We start from the raw sequence: 25,211 nt of genomic DNA on the forward strand, positions 1-25,211 counted from the left end.
GGGGCCCCTTTAAAGGGGTATGCCACTATTTTGGGGCTTAATACAGTTAAAATCGTTGGCTGGGGTTTATAAAGGTGGTAAAGTGTCTTATTTTTCATGAAAGCCGTTGTCTTGCTTTAAGACAGGTTAAAAGAGGGAATATGTCGCTAAGCTAGTGAAAGTCAATGTATCCGTGTAGCATGCTACAATGCTACACGGATACATTGACTTTCACTAGCTTAGCGACATATTCCCTCTTTTAACTTGTCTTAAAGCAAGGCAACGCTTAACATGAAAAATAAGACACTTTACCACCTTTATAAACCCCAGCCAACGATTTTAACTGTATTAAGCCCCAAAATAGTGGCATACCCCTTTAAGCCAAAAGTGCCTGGGCCCTATTTCTCCCCCATGAGGGGGGGTTAAGCCAAAAGTGCCCGGGCCCTATTTCTCCCCCATGAGAGGGCCCCTTTAAGCCAAAAGTGCCCGGGCCCTATTTCTCCCCCATGAGGGGGCCTCTTTAAGCCAAAAGTGCCCGGGCCCTATTTCTCCCCCAGTCCAGCCCTGCTCCACACAAGAACAAAATCACAAACACTGACTGATGATCATAAAACAGGCAAACAAACAAACACATTTTGTCAACCAGTGAAATGTGGAATAAAGCAGTGGATCACAAAAGAGCATTTAAAAATGTACGATTCATTCCCTGTTTTTCCCTTTTCATGTGTTTTTTTCTGTGCAATCTCTTTTTTTGCCCTGATAGTACTTCAGAATTTAAATAAATAAATAGATAAACAAACAAACAAACAAACAAACCTGGCCATTTATCTATTGACGATCACGTTTGTAGTCATCAGCAGATCATACACAATAAAGAATGTTCTGGACTGAAACAATATTTAATTGTAGCTATTTTTGTTCTTCAATCTGACACCCAACTGCAACATTTTAATTGAGAATGCAACACGATCTTCTGCATTTACTACCTCTTAGTTCACACTTAAGAAATCTAAACCTTTTCTCAAACCTGAAAAGTTTTATTCTGTACAATCTTTTTTTTTTACAGCCACCTGATAAGGGACCTGCAGACGGATGGAAATGAACATTTTGCTGATATAACCTGGTTCAGACATATCTCCTTCTTAACAGGACAATGTTTAATTTGGACACTCTGGACGCTGTTAAAAATATGATAAACTCAATCTCATATTCATACAGTCTCTTCCTGCATTAGGAGTGCAGATCCCCCCATCCCCTGATTTCTGCAAACCATTTAGTGTCCCCTAAATACCCTAAAATTAAAAGATTGACCAGAGCAGCTAAGTCCACAAGTAAACAAGAAAGGTGAGCGCAATAAATTGATAATCTGTGCAACACTTTTTTGATTGACGTGTCGAGCCTCAGCAGGTATGTCAGGGGTGGGCAACCTATATATCGAGGTCCCTTTATGGTCCTTTATCTGGCCCTCATTATCATTTTAGTGTTATGCTGTTTCCAATGACTCACTATAATTACTGTATCATTGGCAGTTTCACATGAAATATGACATGTTTTGTAAAGAATGATAAAGTTTTCCCACCCCTGCTCTATGTTGTTGTGATTTACGGTGGCATGGTTTGAGCTACCACCCAAAAATACAAGACATCAATCTGACATCATATCAGCAGCCCTGCATGGTCTATCCTCCAGGGGCCAATACTAAAAAGCTGATTTAGGAGTTAAGTTAAGAGGAAAATCATCTAATAGAAGATTATTGAGTCCTAATTTTCTTAAGAAGATGAGGACTCCAGGCTCTAGTATTAGATGATTTACCTCTTAACTTAACCTGGTTTACTCCTGAACCAGCTTCTTGGTATAGGCCCTGGACCTGGTCTATAGCTAGCAGCCCTGCCTGGTCTCTCCTCCAGGTCTGTAGTTAGCAGGCCTACACCATGTGGTCTCTCCTCCAGGTCTGTAGTTAGCAGGCCTACACCACCACGTGGTCCGATAAGCGTGAGGCGTTGTCCAGGTGGCTGAGCTGTGTGGAGAGGGACTTGCGGCTCTCGTTGCTGGCTCTCTTTCTCACGCGCTGCTTGTCCTCGCTCTGACGCCGACCAAAACAGCGGCAGGAGAACGCGGCTTTAAACTCCTCACGAAACTTACCTGTGGAAGGAAGAAAGTGAAAACAGGACAATTTAAAGGTCTGGCCAGTCTTTGAAAAGAGTACATATATGAAAAGTATATTTAAAGGTACACTGTGCATGCAATGGTCAAAAAGGGTACTGCAACTATGCTGCTCATTGAAACTGGGCTGCCTATTGCCAAATTTGATCTTTTCATGAAAGTTTACTGAGTAATAAACTAATATTTTCTAGTATGGCCCAAGTACAGTCATTTTTGTAGCCTATTTCTGGAAATTCAAAATGGCGGACCATGGAGAAGATCCCCCTTTTCATCTATGAAATGTGCATTTTTCCAGTCATAATGAATATTTGGAATTTGATGGTGGTGGTAAGTATTCATGAAAAAGGTAACATTTGTGAATGGGCAGCATGGATTCTGGAAATAAACAGCAAAAAACATTACACAGTGCACCTTTAAGGACAGTCTAGACAGTTTTGGAAAATAATTCAATACTTCTTTCAGGTATGCTGCCTTCATTGAGGTGCTGGCCAATTCAACTTTCAGTGGATCTTTCATATTTAATGCAAGGTTTCAAAGACAAAGGCAAAATCCATGAAGTATTGAAGTTGAAGCAAAGGAAATGGTCAAATGAAAGACAAGAGAGGTCTTCTGTGGTGTATTAACTGCATTCTTTGAAGTAGTTCAACTATAACCGTCATATGAGGTTTGCAAGTCTGTCAGCTGAACTACTTGAATTGCGATGGCCTGTAGTGCCCAGTAGAGGGGGTTGATGTCTGGAGGAGGACAAAGGACTCACTCACCACTGAGGAAATTATATATGATGGGGTTGGCTGCACTGTTGGCATATATCAACCAGTGGGAGATGGTAAACCAGGCATACACCGTCTCCCTGTTGTTCGTGTATTGAAATGATCCAAACACCCTGAAAATTATTCAAACACACAAAAATAAATATATAAATCAGAGGCAGCAGTAGCCTAAGAAACAAATAAATAACTCATTTAAAAAAAGTGAAAATGCACTCATGCACAATACATGTTTTAAAAATGCACACAGTAGATTGCTACCTGACTCACAAACAGAGCTTAATCACACTTAAAATCCCTGCTTCAAGCTTGTATCTGCAAGTGTTGTATGCTATGATTACGTCCTTGATTGCAAGCCGCTTTGGATAAAAGTATCTGCGAAACGTAATGCAATGTAATTTAAATCAAGCTGTGAAAATCACTTTGAGAACTTCACTGGTCCCCAGGCTGCAGAGTGAGCAACTGCTATTCCAATGCCACACAGCAATACAATCGCAGGATGCCCAAGACAGCTTTAAGTCAAGGAAATGGAAAAAATATATAAATGTTAAAATGTGTTATTGTTGTTGCTGAATATTTATTCTAGTTGTATTGTTCTTTGGGTCAGAGGTGGGGCCGGCCATGAACATTTGTGAAAATTTCAAGTAGGCCGAGGCCCCAAGAAGGAAAAGGTTAGTAACCCCTGCGTCACTCAGTTCGTCTCCATGGCTGCCTCTCAGGCACCAACTGAAATCCAACCGACCAAATCAACTGACCTTTTCATGACATTGAGGATGCTGATTGGCAGATAGCAGAGGGCGAAGACGAACAGCACCACGATGAGCATGCGAGCGGTCTTCCTCCTCGCCTTCACCTGCTTCACCTCCGCTGTCAAGGTGCTCGTCTTCACCTTCACCGATTGGCCGGAGACGGAGCCCGACGACAAGGTGGTGCACTGCAGCGAGTGCCACTTCCTCTGCACTCCCGGCGACCCTGTCCCTGGAATCTGGACACGAACAGAAAATGAGAAGAGAATCTCACTCTGACACTAAATAAACAAATAGACAAATAAATAAATAAATAAAGTCTTAAAGACTGCAATTGAAATGATAATCACATAATAATAATAATCTGGACACGAACAGGAACAGAAAATGAGAAGAGAATCTCACTCTGACACTAAATAAACAAATAAATAATAGTTCAAAGTTCCATGCACAGCTCCTAGGTGCTACTAGATGCAGGAATGAGAAGAAAGGAGTCTACTGCACACTTTCTTGACTTTATGCTCGTTTTATTAGAGCAAACAACGCGTTTCGCCTCAGTGCGTCATCAGCCTCGCTCAGGTATTACCTGAGCTCTGTCAGGTGTGGCTTAAATAACATCGTGTCACAAAGTCATATTTTTCAAATGCAACATATAATACATATAATACATAGAACTATCTACAATAGTTCAAAACAAATAAATAAGTAAGTACCCGTGTCTTCAAGACTGCAATTGTAATGATAATAACGTAAGGCAGGTATCTATCTAGTGTGACAAGTGGCCTCTGTTCTTTTTCTTGTCTGTTTTGTTTTGTTTTGATTTTGATGTTGTTGTTGTTTGGGGTTTTTGAGGCGTAAGTATGTGTTGTCTAGTGTGTGTGTGTGTGTGTGTGTCTGTGTGTCTGTGTGTCTGTGTGTGTGTGTGTGTGTCTGTGTGTCTGTGTGTCTGTGTGTCTGTGTGTCTGTGTGTCTGTGTGTGTGTGCGTGGCTTACAGATCTGTGGACTATCCAGAATAATTGGGAGCCTCTTCATTTGGAGACGTAGGTGCCACATGTATCCTTAAGACACTCAGTGAGCAGTTTCTTTAGTTTTGTGTAAAACTCCTATGAAATTTGGCTTGTACTATGATAAACGTCTATCTGTCAATCCAAATGAAGAAGTAAAGTGTGTGTGTGTGCGTGTGCGTGTGCGTGTGTGTGTGTGTGTGTGTGTGTGTGTGTGTGCGTGTGCGTGTGCATGTGCGTGCGTGTGTGTGTGTGTGTGTGTGTGTGTGTGTGTGTGTGTGTGTGCGTGTGTGTGGTGTGACTGTTGTCTTTGTCACACGCTTCTATCACGTGTTGTCTTGAAATCAATAAAACAAAATGTCACACATCACAAGCAAGACCGTGTTTCCGTTACGCCGTGATTTGATTTGCATTGAAACAGCTCGACTGTACCTGCTGACACCAAAGCTTGTGGCATATCTGGATGTAAGCCATGACCATGAGGCAGAGTGGGGCGAAGTACGTGACGATAAAGAAACAGGTGTGGTAGACCTTGGGGTAGATGTCATCTGGAGAGAGGGGGGGGGGGAGAGTGAGAGAGAAAGAGAGACAGAGAGTGAGAGAGAAAGAGAGAGAGAGGGACACAGAGAGAGAGAGACAGAGAGAGAGAGAGAGAGAGAGAGAGAGAGAGAGAGAGAGAGAGAGAGAGAGAGAGAAAGAGAAAGAGAGAGAGAGAGAGACAGAGAGAGCGACAGAGAGAGATAGCGACAGAGAGAGAGAGTGGGAGAGAGAAAGAGAGAGAGCGAGAGAGAGAGGGAGTAAGAGAGAGAGAAAGAGAAAGAGAAAGAGAGATGAGCATAATGCATCGCATAATGAAATGTACCACAGAATATGACAGCTCTAAGCTGTGCACCTTTATTGCTTTCCAAGCTGAGGCTTGTCATTGATTACAGACAGGAATGGACTGGGGGAGAAATAGGGCCCGGTTACTTTTGGCTGAAAGAGGCCCCTCATAATTAGCAGCACAGAACTAACTCACCAATGGGCCCCGTTCTCTCGTGTGCACCTATTTTCAGAAATGTAAAAAAAAACCCACATTTCTGAGAATAGTGGCCCACGAGGGTGTGGGTTCCACTGGGAAATGCCCACTGTGCCAGATGGCCAGTCCATTGCTGATTACAGAGATCTTCCATGGCACAGTCTTGGAGCCTTGCAAGTCAGGCAGGTAATACTGGATGACGCACTGAACCACAAGCCTTAACCACCTTCATTGAAAATACATCATAATCGCAATCTCCTCCATTCACAAGCATTCTCTGACATAAGACATATTTCTTTGGAATGAAAAACAAAACAAAACAAAACAAAAAAACAGTTTTTTTCTCTGTAAAAGGCAATTTCAGCAGAATAAAAAATGATGTAAACATCAGAGTTTTTCGAAATAATGACAATATCTCACCACATTCCAAACTCAAGAGATAACGAAAATATAGTGAAATGTGATTATCTCAGCCTCAGCAGAATAAAAAATGATGTCAACATCATTAGAGAGTCTTTCCAAAATAATGACATGATGTTACACCACACAACCAAAAAGTCAAGAGATAACAAAAAAATAGGCCTACTGAACGGTGATTACTCTGCTATTCATTTTGAGAAGAAGTTCCCGACAAACAGAAAAGGGTAAAAAGGAAATACTATTGACCCCTACGTGTATGTAACCCTAGATATACGTCATTGCGAAATACTACCGTATGGTAGCCTAAATACTAGGTCCAGGAAGACAGATGCTGAGGCACTCAAGGTTGAATATTTTTTTTACATTTTATTTGGCTACAATGCCTACGCATTTCGGCCCTTATGGCCTTCTTCAGGGCGTATCAACAATACCTGCTTGTGTTTGATAGCCTAAATACTACTTCCCACTAGGGAAATCACTATGGTAGTGAAGTCTTTTTTTAAAGGATACTACAGTGTTCCACTGGTGAGACTTTGTGCACTGTGATGCTTTTTCTTTTTGCCATTGTTTTTTGACTGTGTTTTACTGATCTCCAATATGCTTGATGTGATTAAATAATTGATGTAAATTATCATTGAGTCCTCATTGGGTGTTGGGGAAATGGAATCGGATGGGTGTGGGTATTTAAGACCTGTTGTCACTTGTATATATTGCACACTGAGGAAGGCAGAACACCGAAACGCGTCTGTGTAATAATTAAGAACCTACAGTATGCATGGTGCTACCTTTTCTCATTTTTCAGCACTGTGAGGCTTCCAATTAGCCATATGTCAATATCATGGAAGTGACATGGGACCAGAGCATTGATCATCAATCAGAGATCAACATGGTTCAAGTCACAGAGCACCATAGGTCTCTCCTCACCTCACCTGAGTGCATGATCAATCAATACCAAGAAACCTATTAAGCTGGTGACGCGTTGGTGACGGTGAATGTTGGTGATGCTGCTCCTTATACAGTGATATCAATCATCATCACAGTCATACAGAATTTAAGTTCAAGTGACATTGAGGACATATAATAAAAGATTGATGGAAGAGATGTATTGCAGGTGCTCTAAAGGGGAAAAGGGCATCAAAACCTCAAAGGAGTACAGGAGGGTCCCGAGGCAACACTGCTGTTTACTTTTTATTTTTTCCACACGCACCGATGCATTTCTACTCACGCAGGAGTCTTTTTCAAGGTGTAGCGCGAGTTGAAAGGCGTCGTAGAAACGCGTTGATGCGTGTGGAAAAAATAAAAAGTAAACAGCAGTGTTGCCTCAGGACCCTCCTTTACTCCAATAAAAGATTGATGTTGTTGATCGTGGTTCAGAAATACGTACAATCATTTGGTTGTTGTGCACTGTTCAAATGTAGTGTAAAAAGCAAGGATAAGGCACCTCCTGGTGGCCAGCTTGATCAGACTTCATGAGAAAAACATCTAACAGGCCTATCTATTAAAGTCTGGCTTCTCGCCAGGCTATATCTACCTGGGGTCAGGAACTTAATCCTACATTATCAATGGCAGGCCCACCAACAAGGGGGGGGGGGGGGCAAAGGGGTATGTTGTCACGGGCCGGGCCCATGAGATAGGGGGCACAGAATTGGGCCCCCATTACATTGTGTGTAGGCTATTGGGTAGGGGGCCCTTTCAGATGACTTTGTTCTGGGTCCAGCAAAAGCTGTCAGCGGCCCTGATGATCAATGGGTATAACCATATGGTATAACATACCGTATAACCGTATAGTGTATTACATTGTTACACAAGTACACAATCTCAATATTATTGTGCCGAAATGTGTAAAATGCCGTGGGTAACTGTTAAAACACACATTTTTTTTAAAATCATGCTACAAAATGGTGAGCAAAATATATTAACTTTACAAACAGATTATGTGTATTTTCTGACAGAAATACGAAGACACAGCATGCACCTGTCCTTGAAGTGAGGGCATATCAAACATTCTCTCTTGGAGGGTATTCAACTGGAGGAGAAAAATAAATATGACAGGCCTTTTTGCACATTTTTTCCACATGTACGGTCATTTAACAGAGCCATTGCAGTTCAGTCAGAAGTTCAATTGCTGCAATCACTGTCAGAGCAGAAGACGTGTCATAGTATTTGGTGTTAAAATTAAATGTGTTTTTCAGAAGATAGTGTTAAGTGCCGCCTAAAATTGACAAGGCTTGTTGTCAGAAGGCTGCTACCACCAGTACAGCTTCCTTTGTATTTTTCTGACACCATATTTGAAGAGCTCTCTACAAAATTACATTATATTATGTGTTATTACTTGTTCTTGGACATTTGTATTGAAATGTCAATAGTAATACAAGTACTGCAATGCAGCAAAATGAATAAGAATAGTCTCTAGTGCTGTGGCGCAGTTATGTTAAGCCAGTGGTGTAGTCTACTTTTTTGAAGTGGGTATACTGTATATTTGAGCATTTTTTGAGGTGGGTAAAATGGGTATACTGTATATGTTTGTGCTATTCCAAAATAATGGATCAATGAATTTGAAGTGGGTATACTGAAATCCCAGAAATGTAGAAGTATGTATACTGCGTATACCCGCGTTCTACGTAGACTACACCACTGTGTTAAGCTCCCCATATGGGCTTGTATGCCCATGAGTAGGAGGACCTACACAGTAAATTCTGCAGTGCTCATTCAACACTTAAAGAGTTGATTTGGCATCATTTGGACTTAAATGAACTCTTTAAGTGTTGAATTAACACCACAACATTTACTGTGTAGGTTTGAGTCAGTCTATCAACCCTGCCCCATCTCTCCCTCCCACTGCCTATGGGGACCAAGGTTCGAGTCCAGCCTGGATTGTGTCTCAACGGTCCGTGCCCCATCTCTCTCTCTCTCTCTCACGTGCTTCCTGTCTCCTCTGTTAGAAATAAAAGCCCAAATATATATTCTTTACATAATATCTTAGCTAGAATGTTTTTTCACCTTGCTTGAAAATGTCTGTCTCATGAACCACCATGTCTTATGGTGTCAACTGCCAATTGCTTGACACGAAAATCACCTTCACCGTTGTCCTTAATCGATCCACGACTAAACAATATGGACTGAAGCGACATGACATTGGGAGCCATCTACCCTTGGCTACTCTGTCTCTCTGGAGGCAGGCACTCAAGATGCTGTCCACAGGCAAAACAAAGCTCTCTGCTAGGAACAAAGATGTCACACTAGGCAGTCATGGATAAGTGATTAGGCTTGTAGCCCAAAGGTGGCTGGTTCAACTCCTGTCCTGTCCTGCTAGGTTGGTGGTGGTGGTGGTGGTGGTGGTGGGGGGGGGGAGTAATAAGTAAGCGCTCTCCCCCATCTTCCTCCCTGACTGAGGTACCCTGCACGCCCCGCACGTCCCACCGCACTTCTCCCTTGGGGCGCCATTGGCTGACCCCTTGGGTGAGGCATTAATGCATTTTTGTTGTATGCAGTGAGCACTTGTATGGTATGTCACAATGACAGTGGGAGTTGGAGTTTCCCAGGTTGGCTTTCACTTCGGTTTCACCCTAGCCTCTGTAGTGCTCACTCACGGTACAGAACTGCATGGCAGAATCACAATTTTGGGCTGAGCTACTTCTCTAACACCAGATACAGAAATGACTGGAGTGATCAGAATTATCTTTTGTCATTGTGGTGCAAATAATTGACATTTCAATGCGGTGCCCTGTGCTCTCTGCCCTTCACCTGATCCTCCTGAAAGTACATCCTTCAAGTAAAATGTTCTTGTCAGTGATAAATGAAAGGCTATTGTGTCTCTCAACCATTTGAAGTTACAGAAAATAAATATGTATCAGTTACGGGTAAGTGAAGTATAACTACTATTATCTCATCTGGAATGAGGTTGGGAATCTGCTATACTGTATATTTTTTCCTCACCTCACTTCAATAGCTTTTCTTTTCTCAGCTCTCTCTCTCCTTCTTCATATCCACTAAAGGCCGCCTGCTCTGCAATTAAGGCATGAGTGAAGTTGAGTGCAGCTGGCAGGTGACAGTGCAGTATTCAGAGTCGACAACCCTATCAAGTTCATGAGGCGGCATCTGGCCCTCTTGTCCACAGTTAACTTCTTCAATGACATGTCAAGATGACGTTGTCTTATACTATTTTTGACCTGATGACAGAAAGATCACCTCAGCTTTCCCCCAAGGACATCATCATCATTGCAGCTCAGGCGTCTGCACCCAGCTGTGCCCATGATGGCAGCACAGTTTTTAGAAGCTGTTTACCGGTATACTGTATGGATTTTAGAGTTTTAGAATGCTCAATGCTAAAGATATCCCTTATAATGGGCTAAAAACACACTTGTCACAAAGGAGTTTTTTTTTATGTCGTGTTTATCCGTAAATGGATAAAAATATACAGGTACGCCTTTAAAAAATTCAGCATACGTATAACCAGCACTTTAGTATAGCAGTAGCTCATCATACACATCATTGGAAAGGTGTAATAGTAAAACGTGGAAAAGTGTAATAGTAGGCCTACCTGAAAAATGTTAACAATAGCGTTTAGTACTCCATTTTGACAATGCACAAAGTCTTTAGTAATACAGCACAATATGACTGGGGCATTGCCACTCTGGCAGCACCAGATTTATAACTGGGGCCTTGCCTTAACCGGATAAGGGAATGATAAGTTGCTCAGGATGGACGGTGACAAAGCATTCCCTGTCACTACACACTGCCATACCAAACAGTTCATTCAAATGACAGAGCCTCAGCCTGACAACTCACACCTTTTGTTGATATGGTCACCCCATTACAGTGCACAATACTGTATATTTTGCTGATTGTGTAAGGCCCGGCCGTGGCTCTAACAGTAGGGCACTCAACTGCTATCCTGCTGAGCCAGGTTCGATTCCGCCCCGGATCCTTTGCCGGCCCTTCCCTGTCTCTCTCTCTCTCTCTCTCCCACTATCCTATCTGAAAAACAGTAAAATGTCAAAAGATATCTAAAAACAATTACTGTGTAACGCTAAGGCACCCTGAGGAACTGCAAGGGCCCTGCCGTGGCCAAATGGTAGGGCACTCGCCTGCCATGCAGTTGACCCCGGGTTCGATTCCCAGTCTGGGTCCTTTGCCGACCCCTCCCCGCCTCTCCCAATTTGCTTCCTGTCCACCTCTCACACTGTCCTATCAAATAAAGCAGAAAAAGTTAAATATTTTTTAAAAGAAAGAAAAGCTGCAGGGGTGGGTGTCCAGTGCTTACCGCTCCAGTGCTCGTCGCACACGGTGAAGAGGCTGGTCTTGTTGGTGAGCTCTGGGAACTGGCTGCACTCCATGACGACGGCCTGGGGGATCATGACGACACAGGACACGCCCCAGATCAGCACGATGGAGTTGCGGGCTCGCTTGGCCGTGCTCTTGAACATCAGCGGGTGGCAGATCGCGTACCAGCGGTCCTGTGCGATGCAGCTCAGCGTCAGCACCGACACGGACACGGAGATGGTCTGTGAAGAGGAATGGAGGGAGGGAGCGGAGATGGAAAGCATTTAGTAAGCTGTACAAGTGAGACATTGACCCCTTAGTGCAGAGCCCATGTTATAACCTTACTGTCACCAAAATTGCAATGGCTATGTCTGTTAAAAGGCTCCCGGTAATGGCATAGCAATGTTGTTATGATGTAGTTGAATATTAGCAAATAGTGAATATGCCCACCGGCGACCCCATCTGCACCAAAAGGCTACCAGACTCAACGCAATCAAGAAAGTAAGGACCAGGTACCATCATAGCTGGATTGGCCATAAGGCATTCAACCCAGATGAGGCCACCTACATGGAAAGCCTTGACAGCAATCAAAGCAACATCATGCCCCAAACCTAATCTTGACGTGTAGGCCATATCGACAGAACAGCAGGTTATATGCAGATATTGAATTTTGTGCCACAGTTTCCTTTGTGACCAATTACTTTTACCTTTTAGCCTCTTAGTGCAGGTGGGCCTATTCACTATTTGCTGAAAATACTCAACTGCATCATAACAACATTGCTATGACATTACCGAGAGCCTTAAGTAACAGATTAAAATATAGCCATAGCAATTTTTGTGACAATATGATTATAACATAGGCCCTGCGCTAAGGGGTAAATCAAGAAAGTAGCGACCAGGTACTATCATAGCTGTATTGGCCATAAGGCATACTGGGCATGTGGAATGTTGTTTACTTTGGCCTGTTCCTCCCCTCAATGTAGTGGCATCAGAGTCAGATTTAAATATTCATTTTGCCTGTTGTAGTCAAAATAGCTCATAATAGATGACTAAAAATGTTGTCACAGGCTTCATTGTCTCTCTCAATGCCTGGTGGACAGGTCATAGCAGACAATGCCTGGTGGACAGGTCATAGCAGACAATGCCTGGCCTGATTTTTTGTCCCAGTGCAGCCCTGGGTACCATGAAGGTACACAGTAAAAAATGCAGTGTTAATTCAACACTTAGAGAGTATTCAGGGACCAAATAAACTCTAGAAGGTGTTAAATCGACTCTGTTAGTGTTGCATTAACACTGCAGTTTTTACTGTGTAGGCTAGTGTTCTAAGAACCGGTTACAGAACAGTCAGGAGGAAGAGGGAAGAAAGCCGAGATGTAAAAATGAGTAATACAGTGAGAAAGTAGACTGGAAATGTGCAATGTTCAAGCAACATCATTCCTGAAACCTAACCTTGACGTGTAAGTCATATCGACAGAACAGGCTAAATGCAGAAATTGAATTTTGTGCCATGATTTCCTTTGTGACCAATTACGTTTTCTTCTTAACATATCTTTACCCATGTCACCTAATATACACTTACAGTATGCATTAGGAATATCAGAAAGGGAATCACCTACTGTATCGATCAGCAGGGGTCAGAAACAGATTAAAATAAAGCCACATTTGAAAAGATTGTGACAGGGAATTGATTTGTTGTTTGGCTAAAGCAACACATCTGGCTGAATCCTGATCTTCCCATAAAACCAGGTGGGAGGGGAGCACAGAGAAAAGTCTCCTACAGCATGACGGCACAGGGATCAGCCTTGAAGCCTACAGTAGACGTGGTGAAGTAAAGGTTATAGTGAATAATTATTTTTCAATATGACAAACACGTCCTGTCCTCCTTCTCACAGATTGAAATGTCAAATATACAGTAGGCTACGTAAATCCATTTCCGACTAACCCCGACATATGTTTCCAATTTCCTTTCATGAGTTCAGACCTGAGTCAGGCGGCAGGCCTATTTAGCCTCCGCAGCAGGTAATGCACCACCCATCACCAGCCTGCTCATATGCTTCATCTCATAACGGCCTTTAGGTGAGTTCCTGTCTCTGACTCATCCGATCCGACTTGTCGAAGAATAGTGCTTTGAAAGTGGCTCATTTCTTGTACTTAAAAAGGACCAGTTGGACCTTCATTGCATGCACGTTTTTTTATTATTATTATTATTTTAAGTTATATTAACTTGTCATAATTATGCCATAAAATAAAAATGTGCCATAATTCGTTGATGAACTACTTCTATTGAAAATCACTAATCAGAGATTGCCACCCTGCCGCACATTTCATCTACCAGTTCACATAACACAGACACAAAGTCCACTAATTAACTCTAGCTATACCTCTGATTAGTTGTCATCTACTGATCCTTTGTGTGCTCAGCTGGTGTTTTCAATTGTTTCAGACACTGGTTGGATCAAAAACAGGTTTAAAAAAATAAATAATAGTAATCGTAGGCTATAGTAGGCCTATTCAGAAATTAGACACCAATGCTTGCTGTCTCACAGCCTCTGTGTCTTGCTTGAACACAAGAGATCAAATCACAATGGGACATTTTAACTGTGTAATCATCTCCACAATAAACAAGCACAGGCAGGTAGGCAGCCTTTTCACAAGGTAAGAATAAGACACAGCGGTGTATTCTCCCTCCAGGGCCGCCATGGGGACACCATGGTGACTTGCCTTTATGACTGCACTGCAGCAGTGAGGTGTTTGTGTGGTATTTTTACGGTGGATGTATTATTATGCTCTCTTAGGAGTCTATGGCATGTGGTAGAATTGTGACAAGAGGCGGAAAGGCAAAATCAGTCTGCTGTTGAGTTTGGGTTTTCAATGCTGTTAATTAATACGCATTAATTCTGGCTCTGAATTATGATGCTGTCTACCTAATTTTGTTGTAGAATTTGTCTGCGGGGGCCTACAACCAGTAGGCCTAGCCCAGGGGCCCCATCACCCTGTCAGCAGTGTAGAGCTGTCTCTCCAGGTCCACTCGGGGACGCAGTGGTGACTTGCATTTATGACTGCACTGCAGCAGTGTGTGTTTGTGTGGTATTTATTTACGGTGTAGGCTATTTATTATGCTCTCAGAAGAGTCTATGGCATGCGGTGTTAGAGGAGCGCGGGCGGGGTACAAAGTAGCGCGGGGCGAGATGTAACACGGACTTTTTATCCAGACGCACAGATGATTTCCTGCCTACGTACGTCTAGCGATTCGTTGCATTTTAACACTTAACAGAAACCGGCGGGAGGTCTTGGACGTTTTCTCAACAATTGGAGGAATACAGTCTGTTTTAATTTTATGAACTGTGTTTCAGCTCCATGTAAGGAAGTTTTTCTATATCGCTATTTTCCCGTTTCGTGAAGTATGTGTACTGATGACAAAAACAATTCTCGAGTTATCACTCGTCAGTGACATAATGATACCGAACGGTACTTCGACTCGTAGCCTGTGCTAGCTAGGTAACACAACAACAAAATTGGTTCGACAGAAGTGTTGCAACTCACCCTCCATATAGTGTTCTGATCGTTGTCAGTGTAACAAAAGGGAGGCAGAAAACCTGTCACAGGAGCCGTTTTAAATAGCCTAACAGAGTAGCCGTTCTTGTTTAGAGCATTTTAATCGTCTTTCTATTCTTGTTTTTTAGTGTGTGGGGCTTTTTGTGTTTCAAGTTAAACTCTGCCTTCATACTCTCACGTGAAACATTCGGGGTCAGCTCTATGTTTCCACAGCCCATTGGTCCCACAGCCCAAATGGTCCCAGCTTATTCCTTCTGCTCCATGTTCCCACACTTTTAAGAAATTATTCATATATAAGCCCTATGCTCTACAAGTCCATGTTCCCACATTTCCAAGTAAAATAAGAGAACCAATATGCCTTACAATAATGTTAAAAAATCTTAGTGATGTGGGACCAATGGGCTGTGGGAACAGACACGCTCCCAAACATTCAACTCATCTTAAAGGTGTGCACTGTGTAATATGGCCAGAGTATGTAGCCTATTGCAACTACGCTGCTGATTGAATATGAGGCGCCGCCTAGCCAATATGTCAGGAATTGCATACACATCACCGCTAAAAGCTTGCACGTACCTTACTTTTCCTCGCACATCACCGCTAAAAGCTTGCACGTACCTTACTTTTCCTCGCACATCACCGCTAAAAGCTTGCACGTACATTACTTTTCCTCGCACATGCACCCGAAAGGTTGCACGTACACTGTTATTTGCTTGCACTCGAACAGGAAAAACGTTGTGGCATACGCCCACATTTTCATGCACGCAGTAACAAAAATCTCACACACAAACTACTTTGACCTCGCACACACACCACTTTTGCCTCTCACACATACACACATTACACTCATACGCACAATACTTTTATTTGCACATGCACGCCAAACGCTCACACATAATTAGACTTTACTTCGCACATATCCACTTTTCTATGCACATCACACCTTAAAGCTCGCACATACCAGTGTTAATACGCACATGCTTGACTTTTTCCCTCACGCACATACCACTTTTTCTTACACATCACTACCATTCAAATCGAGATTTCAGATGGTGTTTATGACAGGGAAATGGTATGTGTGCGACGACGTTAGTTGTTGTGTGTCTCTGAGAAAGTGGTGTGTGTGTGTGTGTATGTAAGTTGTAGTGTGTCACACAAAAAGTGTTGTGTGTGCGAGCTAACATGTAAATTAAGGGCCGAGCTCCGCCCAGGTGCCAGCTCATTATGCAAATGCAGACCGAGTAAAGAAAACATTGAATATTCTGACCATTCTGAACGTTACCCTTCTATTATGTAAAATATATATATATATATATAAATAATAAAATGAATGGTGATACAGTTTCAGAAATAAAAATATTAGCGTCCACTCAAGACAGGAAGTGAAAAAACAACAACCGGATAACCAGCCCAACCCACTTTCTTTGCCTGAACGTGGGTTGCTCGCACATTTAACGGACTGACGAACGGACTTCGAAATGGCTGCGCCAAAGAAAATGGAATCTTGTACAAGAACGACAACTAGCTGGTGTGGCCAGGAGTGGCACTGCAGCTATGTTATCGCAGCCAAGTAAATAATGAATGGGTGCCAATGGGGCTGTACGCTTCTCTTAGAACTATCTGCCCGTGTGATTTTTTCCCTGGAAACAATGAAGTCGCGTTCGATAGATATGAGTAAGTGAAAGCATTTGCCGACACGTTTGCATCTTGTCAAGTGTTAGATTCGTGAAAATGACCCTTATTTCAACTACAGCAATGGCATAACACGTGACAATCGACTTTACGGCACTACGCCATTTGTTTTGTAGTTTTAAGTCTGACTTCAGATCTCGATGTGTTTAAAGTTATATTAGGATTGTTGCGGCACCTGTTATTTATTGCATTTAAGGTGGTGGAAAAGCGGCATGTGTACATGGGGTAAAGGAAATGACTGCGCTCATCCTTAAGAATTTGGGCACCTTCAATTAACATGTTGGACGGTGGTGGGGGTTGAGGTGTGTGACCGTAGATGTCTCTGCTAGGAGGATCAGTCAGAGTACGTCTCTCGTCAGCTCTGGTCGTGAATAGTCGCAGAGATTCCTCAGCCAGCAGGTATTAGCCGAATGCTAGCGTGTTGCAGGACAAAACTAACACGTCTTTGGGAGAACAAAGCCATGTCAGGAACCTTTAACTTCACTTCTAATACAACTTCCATGATAAGGTACAGAATGTGCACACATCTTTACAAACCAGAGAACAGAATCGTCACAAATCCCTGCTGAGCCATTTAGCCCAATAGGCTCCCATTCATCTTTTACTTGGCTGCGTGCGCCAACGAGGCTATAATGGAGCCAATGACAGACGCCTATCTCATAGCTTAGACAATTTCTGGCTGCGCATACCAGGGACAGGGACGCCATGTTAAATCAGGCTATAGGGCGTTTAAACACAATTATATATTCTCCTGGAAATTCAGGCGTTAAAGGGGTATGCCACTATTTTGGGGCTTAATACAGTTAAAATCGTTGGCTGGGGTTTATAAAGGTGGTGAAGTGTCTTATTTTTCATGTGAAGCGTTGTCTTGCTTTAAGGCAAGTTAAAAGGGGAAGTATGTCGCTAAGCTAGTGAAAGTCAATGCATCCATGTAGCATTGCTACATGCTACACGGATCCATTGACTTTCACTAGCTTAGCGACATACTCCCTCTTTTAACTTGTCTTAAAACAAGACAACGGCTTACATGATAAATAAGACACTTAAACCACCTATATAAACCCTGGCCAAACGATTTTAACTGTATTAAGCCCCAAAATAGTGGCATACCCCTTTAACATCCAGGCAGGTGTTAACAATTTAGCTCGTTCTAATAATTCGACACCAACACCATCAGCAGACTCGGTCCAAGATGAGGTCAATGCACTTTTCAGAAGATCCACTGGGGCCACCACCTCTGCACACACCTGCACTTTCTGCAAATATAATCTATAATCTAAAAAGTAAATAATCTATAAAAAATAGAATCTATAATTGTGTTTAAAAGCCCTATAGCCTGATTTAACATGGCGTCCCTGTCCCTGGTATGCGCAGCCATTTCGAAGTCCGTTCGTCAGTAGTGATGTGTAAGAAAAAAGTGGTATGTGCGTGAGGGAAAAAGTCAAGCATGTGCGTTACACTGGTATGTGTGCGAGCTTTAAGGGTGTATGTGCATAGAAAAGTGGGATATGTGCGAAGTAAAGTCTAATTATGTGTGAGCGTTTGGCGTGCATGTGCAAATAAAAGTATTGTGCGTATGAGTGTAATGTGTGTATGTGTGAGAGGCAAAAGTGGTGTGTGTGCGAGGTCAAAGTAGTTTGTGTGTGAGATTTTTGTTACTGCGTGCATGAAAATGTGGCGTATGCACAACGTTTTCCTGTTCGTGTGCAAGCAAATAACAGTGTACGTGCAAACCTTTCGGGTGCATGTGCGAGGAAAAGTAATGTACGTGCAAGCTTTTAGCGGTGATGTGTATGCAATTCCTGACATACGTGCAAGCGTTTAGCGTTGATGTGTGTGCAATTCCTGACATATTGGCTAGGCGGCGCCTCATAATTGAACTGTAGGCTAGCCTACTGCCTATTGCTAAATACGGTCTTTTCATTTAAATTTGCTAATTTAAAAACAATGTTTAGGCGGCCTATAGGCTACTTGTAGGCTATGACCAAAGTACAGTAGGTTTTCCAGCTAAAATGTCTTGTAGAAGTAGTCTTTCCCAACCAGGGGTACGTGTACCACTAGGGGTACGCGAGCACACTGCAGGGGGTACTTGGAAAAATGTTATAATAGCAAATATATGGGGCATAATCACATTGGGATAGAGGAAGAGATATAGAACATGCATGAGGGGGTACTCATGGCACAACAAAAAGGTTTAGGGGGTACATGAGACGAAAAAGGTTGGGAACCACTGAAGTAGAAGATCTCCCACCCCCCCCCCTTTATGTAAGAAAAATGTAATTTTCCCAGTCATAATGAATAGTTAGAATTTGATGGTGGAGAAGTAGGCCTATTCATGAAAAGGCAATATTTGTGAATGGGCAGCATGAATTCTGGAGGTAAACTACTGAAAATCTTACACGGAGCACCTTTGAAGGCCTAGGCTCAGAGTCCAGACTCCAGAGCGATGTGACAGGGTGTCACGATTGTTAAAAGCCTTTTCATCTCCTTCCTTTGTTTCCACAGAATGCGGTCAAGGATAAGGACCACCAATAGAGGGGTGACGGTGGAAGCGTTGCAAGATGCTGCCAGGGATGTTGACGGCGGCCTCTCTATTCGGTCGGTGGCCAAGACGCACGGCATCTGCCATACGACTCTCCAAAGATTCATCGTTAAACGCAAAAAGCTGCGAGAGTCCGGCAGCGACCAGTTACCCACCATGGGGTACTCATCACACAAAAAAGTGTTCACAGATGCCCAGGAGAGGGAGTTGCTCGATTACTTGAAGGCGGCTTCCGACATGTCCTTCGGGCTTTGCCCACAAGAGGTAGGCTTTACAGTAGAATGGCAGGAAGGTTGAGGGCAGGGCTATTCAAATGGAGGCCCTGGGGACCAGATAGGCTACGGCCCTTGGATGGCAAGGTTCTGCCCCCCCATAAGGTCAGAACAAAATGAAAACAAATATATGTGCTATCTGTGGCCATGCATAATTTGCGACCGCTAACAATTTAGGGTTGGGGATATCTCTACTATACATTCACATTAAAGTGAAATCTTTTCTAAAACAGTGTCATAAATAGACCATGCGAAGGCTACTAAGAAATAGGGAAGCCAATATCTAGTTCTGTATTGTTTCGCAACCTAACCTCGGTCACCGTTCTGGTCACAGTTATAGAGATTCTATGTTCGGCCCCTTCACTGGAGGTAATTTGAAAAACTGGCCCTTGGTGACTTTTAATTGAATACCCATGGTTTAGGGCGAAGTTACAGTGTAGGCCTGAATCTGTTTTCTCAGTCCCAGTTACGTGATTGACTATACTGGAAAATAGTTACCAACTACAACTACATGTAGTTATAAATATTGCACATTACAAATTGCTTACTTTATATTTAGGACAATAGGACATAACTGGAAATGCACAACAATACCTCTTTTTAATATATGTTCTATATGTCTTCTTTTGCCCAGTCTTGCACTTTATTTCTCTGTATGTGTATTGTATAGGTACTCTAGGTGTAATGTATGTGTACTGTCTATGTCTAATTGTCTCTGTCCACACCTAAAGTCTATGTCTATGTCTGCATGGGAAAGTAAGAAACGTAATTTCAATTCTTTGTATGACAAGCGCATATAAAGAAATTGACAATAAAGCTGACTTGACTTCTGATCGTTAACCTGCATTTCATTTCATTTTCAGGTGCGGAAGCTTGCATATCAATGTGCAGTAGCTTTCTCGTGCTCATTCCCAGACACATGGAGAGAGACAGAAATGGCTGGGAAAGAATGGTTCACTTCATTCCATAAAAGGAACCCCTCTTTATCATTAATCAGGAAACCCCAGACAACCAGCAGCCTGGCCCAGGCAACCACCAGCAGCCTGCCCAAGGCACCTAGCCTGCCCAAGGCACCTAGTCTGCCCAAGGCAACCAGCCTGACGAAGGCTTCCAGCGTGGCAAAGCCAAAGGCCTCCAGCTTGTATAGCAACAATGTGACAAAATTCTTTGAAAATCTGCAAGCTGCCTACATCGAGCATCATTTTGAGGCACACGACGTGTGGAACATGGGCGAGACAGGGGTGACAACAGTGCAAGCTCCAAAGAAAGTGGTTGGGCCGAGAGGGAAACGTCAGGTTTGTAGTTATAATTATTATCTTATTATTATTATCTTTTTTGTTATCTTTATTATTATTATATCTTAGAATATATGGGATTGACGGAGAAACAAATAACTTAATACATGTAGATGTATAGAGACAAACAAATCTAACAAAACCTAAGGAAAACATTCCCTACATGAATAAATAGATAGACAGATGGCGTAGCCTCTTACTGCAGCAGGGGTCGCGGGCGACCCTATTCACTTGCTGAAAATGCTTAACTACATCATAACAACATTGCTATGGCATTACAAACAGCCATAGTGCTGCGCTAAGGGGTTAATATGCGTGGGCAGATTATCGTTAAGGAAGTCATCATTCTATCCAGGGCAGTCAACCAGCCAAATGCTGGTGAAAAATCAGTTTAGCTGGTAGAGAAGACCAACTTACTAGCCACTTCCACCCATTAGTGTGTGTGAGTTTGACTACTAAGATAAACATCTACAAGCCATTTTGGCTGGTGATGCGTTAAGTTGATTTAGGGCCCTGATTGTATACTGTATGACTGACCTCTATCAATACGGTGTGTGTGCGTGTGTGTGTATTGTTATATGTAATATTTAGTTATTTGTTCTTTACTAACAGCAGCTGTCAGTATATGTTTCCATGTTTCCATGTTTAGTAGTATACACGTGTGTCACCTGTCTGTCTACTGTGCTGTGTTTTTAGTGTATATCACACTCTCATGTCCAAGCAAAATTTCTCTCTTGAAGAGACAATAAAGGATTATCTTTATCTATTCACACTGCTTGATTCACCTTGTGCCCTGATGAAGGCCCTGTAGCGGCCGAAACATGTTGGCAGTGGCAGTATTTTTAATAATTTAAGTTCTAACATGAACTAGCCTTTATAATAAAGCGGTTTTATCTAAGAAGAGTGCCTTGGCGTCCTGCCTTTTTTTGATGTTTTCTACGTATTGTCCAAAGAGCACCTTTTTACCACTTGAACGCCGCAGCCCTCCAGCCCTCTACCTTTTTTTTTAAAGGATTATCTTATCTTATCTTATCTTACTCCTTACAGAGTGGTGGTGCAACGACACCGGGAAAGATGGGGCCCTTGGGAGGCCTTGTGACGGTGGCCGTGGCTGTCAACGCCATAGGGAACGCCATCCCCGCCTTCTTCATTTTCCCAAGGAAGCGCTACCAGCCCCATTTCGTGAGAGACGGCCCGGTCGGGTGTGTTGGAGCGGGGAACAGCAGCGGGTTAATGGAGGACGGGGAGTTCCTAGCCTTTTTGAAACACTTCAGCAAACATGCCAAGCCATCCCCGGCCTCCAAGGTCCTACTAGTCCTGGACAGCCACAGCTCCCATGTATCAGTGGGCGCCATAGACTACTGCAAGACAAATGGCATCGTGATGCTCACACTGCCTGCCCGTTGCTCCCGCGAGCTGCAACCCCTCCACAGGAGCGTGGTCGGCTCCTTCAAGGAAAGGGTTGATGCCGAATTCGACTCCTGGATGCAATCTCACCCAAATGAAACTGCTACCATATACCATTTACCATCGATGGTAGCGAAAGCCCTGCCGCATGCTGCAACCCCTGTCAACATCATGGCGGGATTCAGGGAGACGGGGATCTGGCCGTATGACGCCAGCATGGTCATTGCCACTGACTTGGCTGGATCATCATGTTCCGATGAGGCTGATCCTCAGAGGTAGGTGATGGAACATTGTCCTGTCTTCTCAAATATTCATCATAGTTCAAAAACAGGGGGCGTGCACAGACATTTTGGGGGGGCACATGCTTATTACACGGTTATAGAGGGTATATATTATATTATTGGGGCATTATTGTCACATGCTTTTAATCATGAAGCATTTGTAGATTATTCCTGTCAACATGAACCACAGTACGTTTAGACAAAAAACTTTCAAATGAAGAATGTTCAAAAAGGCACAAATCAAATTGTCCAGTAGTAGGGCAAAAGGACAAGTGGTTTAGCACCACCTCATCCATATCTGTGCACACCCATTTCCAAAAGCCTATGTTTTGTCATGTGTGGATGGGTGTGTGTAAAAACCTCAAGGTCCTCCTCAACCACTGCAATGGTTTCCTGTGTTAGTCTGTTTGTTTGTGTTTACTAGAGTAGAGATGGAGTATAGACAATGCATTAATGAAGCAATAACAGTATGTTATGTTCTTTGTCCTCCTCTCTCTCCTCCAGACCCGAATCTGGTCCTGATGGTGCCATTGACCCTGATGAATCTCAGCCTAACATGATCTCTTCCAACGCTGAGATGGTTGTAGTCGTCCAGCAGCAGCCGACCCCCACACCAGCAGAGGTAGGTAAACCAATTCGTATGGACACATCTAGACAAGCACACAATCATATGGTGCATAATACCTCACCCCCTTTTGAAGATGTTACGTTGTTAAAAAATGTATTTCTTCACTGGAGTAGTATTAAACTTATTGTATGTGTGTTTGTTTGTTTGTGTTTCGTAGAGATGGAGTGTAGAACCCACTAGCTAGGCCGTACAGTGTTTACAATGACTGAAACTATCTGCTAGCAAGAGTTTGCTTTCTTAAATCAATAGCAATGATGTCAGCCTGAGGATATTAAAGGACCACTTCAGACATTTTCAATATGCTGTTGTATTGCTCACGCTACCCTTGACTTGTCAGTACCCGGTGATGCTGCATTTTTCGGCTCAGCCCTTTCCGAGATCTGAGCTATTCTAATGGGGGCAGCTTTTGTTTACATTTTTAAAATTCTTAACATGAGCCTACTTCAAATATTTTCCCAAAAGGTATCGCTGTTTGCTAGTTGTCTGCTGATGTTGCATAACCTTTTGGATGTTTTTGGGAAGAAATCAAGACGTTTTTTTGAAATGTAAACAATCACCTGCCCCCATTACAATGACCAGGATCTCGGAGAAGGCTGAAGAAAAAAAGAATTCACACGTACTGACAAGTCCAGGGTAGTGTGAGCATTACAACTGCATGTTGAAATTCACTGAAGTTATCCTTTAAGTTACCATGTGCATTTATGTTACTGTATTTCAGTGTATACATGTTGTAGCAGATTTAGCGATGGTGAATTGCCTAAAATCAGACAGACATGGTGAAACCGGTCTTACAGTTGACTTCTCTGTTTTTCTTTAGGTGTTCTTCAGGTGTTATGTGGACGAATGACCACATAATTGAACAGCAACCTCATCATTACTGATAGAAAAAATAGACAAAGTTTTCCAGACAATATGTTATCTAGGTGTTCTTTAAAGTTTAGGTGTTGCGTGAAAGATTGACCAAATCGTTCAACATCAACTCATCATTACTGATTAAAAAAAAATAAACAAAGTTTTGCAGACGATGTGTTTGTCTGTTTGCTTGAATAATTTCATAGTAGGCTATATTGTATTAAAAATGGTAATAATTAAGTAATTGAGTGGAAATAATAGAACGCATTTTACAGCCCTGAATCTATGTAATTTCCATTAAATTGAGTGGAAAGTGATCATTCATTTTACGGCTCTGAATCTATGTAATTTCCATAAAACTACCCAATTGTTTCCAAAGTAATTACGCTGAAATAACTGCAAGGATGCTTGCATGGTTGTTTCTATACCATAGAGGAAGAGGAAATAGTGCACTTTAAGGCCCTCATACCATGTAGTTTCCATGACATTACTTAGTTGCTGCAGTTTAGTTGTTGGTATATAATAGCTTACCATCTACTGTAGCCTAACTGCTACAACAACAGTCTCTGTCATCTCTGTTGTTACAGCATAACACTCGACTGTAGCCTGCCAGAGGGTGAAATGATCATCATCCTGATGATCAAAAAGAGTCGAAACAAGTGTAGAGTGAAGACATCAATACCGCTATTGGCCATTTCATTTTTACATGGTTGTACAAAAGCTCAAGCATCAATTCAATCATCTCTTTGGTCTAAAACATAAGGAAGACATATGCTTGGGACATGGTTTTAACTAATTCTCTATTTAGTAATTATATGCGCAGTTTGACTACCCTTCAGCAAAACAATAAAATGTAAAACTTTTTTTTTTTTTTTGCTTGAGATGAGAGCAAGTATGTAAAAGATGTAAATTGATTGATTGATTATATTTAGTCTATTAGATGTAAAATCATTGTATAGCAACAGTAACCATACATTGCAAGGAATAAATAGCCAGGGATATACACAAAAAGTCAGAAAACCTATTTCCATTGTGGTTACCCGTCAAAAATAATTTGTTTAGTGGTATTCCTATAAACTCATTGGGGTCATAAATGAGCCCACTCGGTCATATTAGTCTCAGAAACAGCCCGGTCGCTTGAGGGTTAATCCGGCACTGACAGCATTGTATTCTCCCTCCAGGGCCACCCCGGGACGCGGTGGTGACTTGCATTTATGACTGCACTGCAGCAGTGTGTGTTTTTGTGGTATTTTACGGTTGATTTATTATGCTCTTTTAAGAGTCTATGGCATGTGGCATTACACGTTTCTGGATGTCCTCGTTCTGTCAA

The 25,211-nt window shown here is 42.5% G+C and overlaps 2 protein-coding genes across 2 annotated transcripts in view; one reads left to right on the top strand and one right to left on the bottom strand.

Moving 5' to 3' along the window:
* Window positions 1-1,000: 1,000 nt before the first annotated feature.
* Window positions 1,001-25,211, bottom strand: part of hcrtr2 (hypocretin (orexin) receptor 2) — a 39,915-nt gene continuing 15,704 nt past the window's right edge. Inside the window, exons 3-7 of the mRNA XM_063191301.1 lie at window positions 11,362-11,602; window positions 5,093-5,208; window positions 3,665-3,894; window positions 2,904-3,025; window positions 1,001-2,121 (exon numbers count right to left, since the gene is read on the bottom strand). Coding sequence (XP_063047371.1) covers window positions 1,946-2,121; window positions 2,904-3,025; window positions 3,665-3,894; window positions 5,093-5,208; window positions 11,362-11,602 — 885 coding nt within the window. The 3' untranslated portion in view covers window positions 1,001-1,945. The remainder of the gene's footprint in view (window positions 2,122-2,903; window positions 3,026-3,664; window positions 3,895-5,092; window positions 5,209-11,361; window positions 11,603-25,211) is intronic.
* zgc:113274 (uncharacterized protein LOC552925 homolog) lies at window positions 14,612-24,054 on the top strand. Its single transcript, XM_063190848.1, has 6 exons — window positions 14,612-14,719; window positions 19,110-19,410; window positions 20,282-20,713; window positions 21,761-22,395; window positions 22,906-23,023; window positions 23,847-24,054. Exons 2-6 carry the CDS (start codon window positions 19,111-19,113, stop codon window positions 23,874-23,876), a joined length of 1,515 nt encoding a protein of 504 aa, XP_063046918.1. The 5' UTR covers window positions 14,612-14,719; window position 19,110; the 3' UTR covers window positions 23,877-24,054.

This window comes from Engraulis encrasicolus, chromosome 24 (assembly GCF_034702125.1).
Source record: "Engraulis encrasicolus isolate BLACKSEA-1 chromosome 24, IST_EnEncr_1.0, whole genome shotgun sequence".
NCBI lineage: Eukaryota > Metazoa > Chordata > Actinopteri > Clupeiformes > Engraulidae > Engraulis > Engraulis encrasicolus.

Excerpts from the sequence above, each read along its gene's own strand:
- zgc:113274 (XM_063190848.1), top strand. The coding sequence starts at position 19,111 with ATGCGGTCAAGGATAAGGACCACCAATAGAGGGGTGACGGTGGAAGCG. Across the intron at positions 19,411-20,281 it reads TCGGGCTTTGCCCACAAGAG|GTGCGGAAGCTTGCATATCA; the intron begins GTAGGCTTTACA and ends TTTCATTTTCAG. Across the intron at positions 20,714-21,760 it reads GGCCGAGAGGGAAACGTCAG|AGTGGTGGTGCAACGACACC; the intron begins GTTTGTAGTTAT and ends TACTCCTTACAG.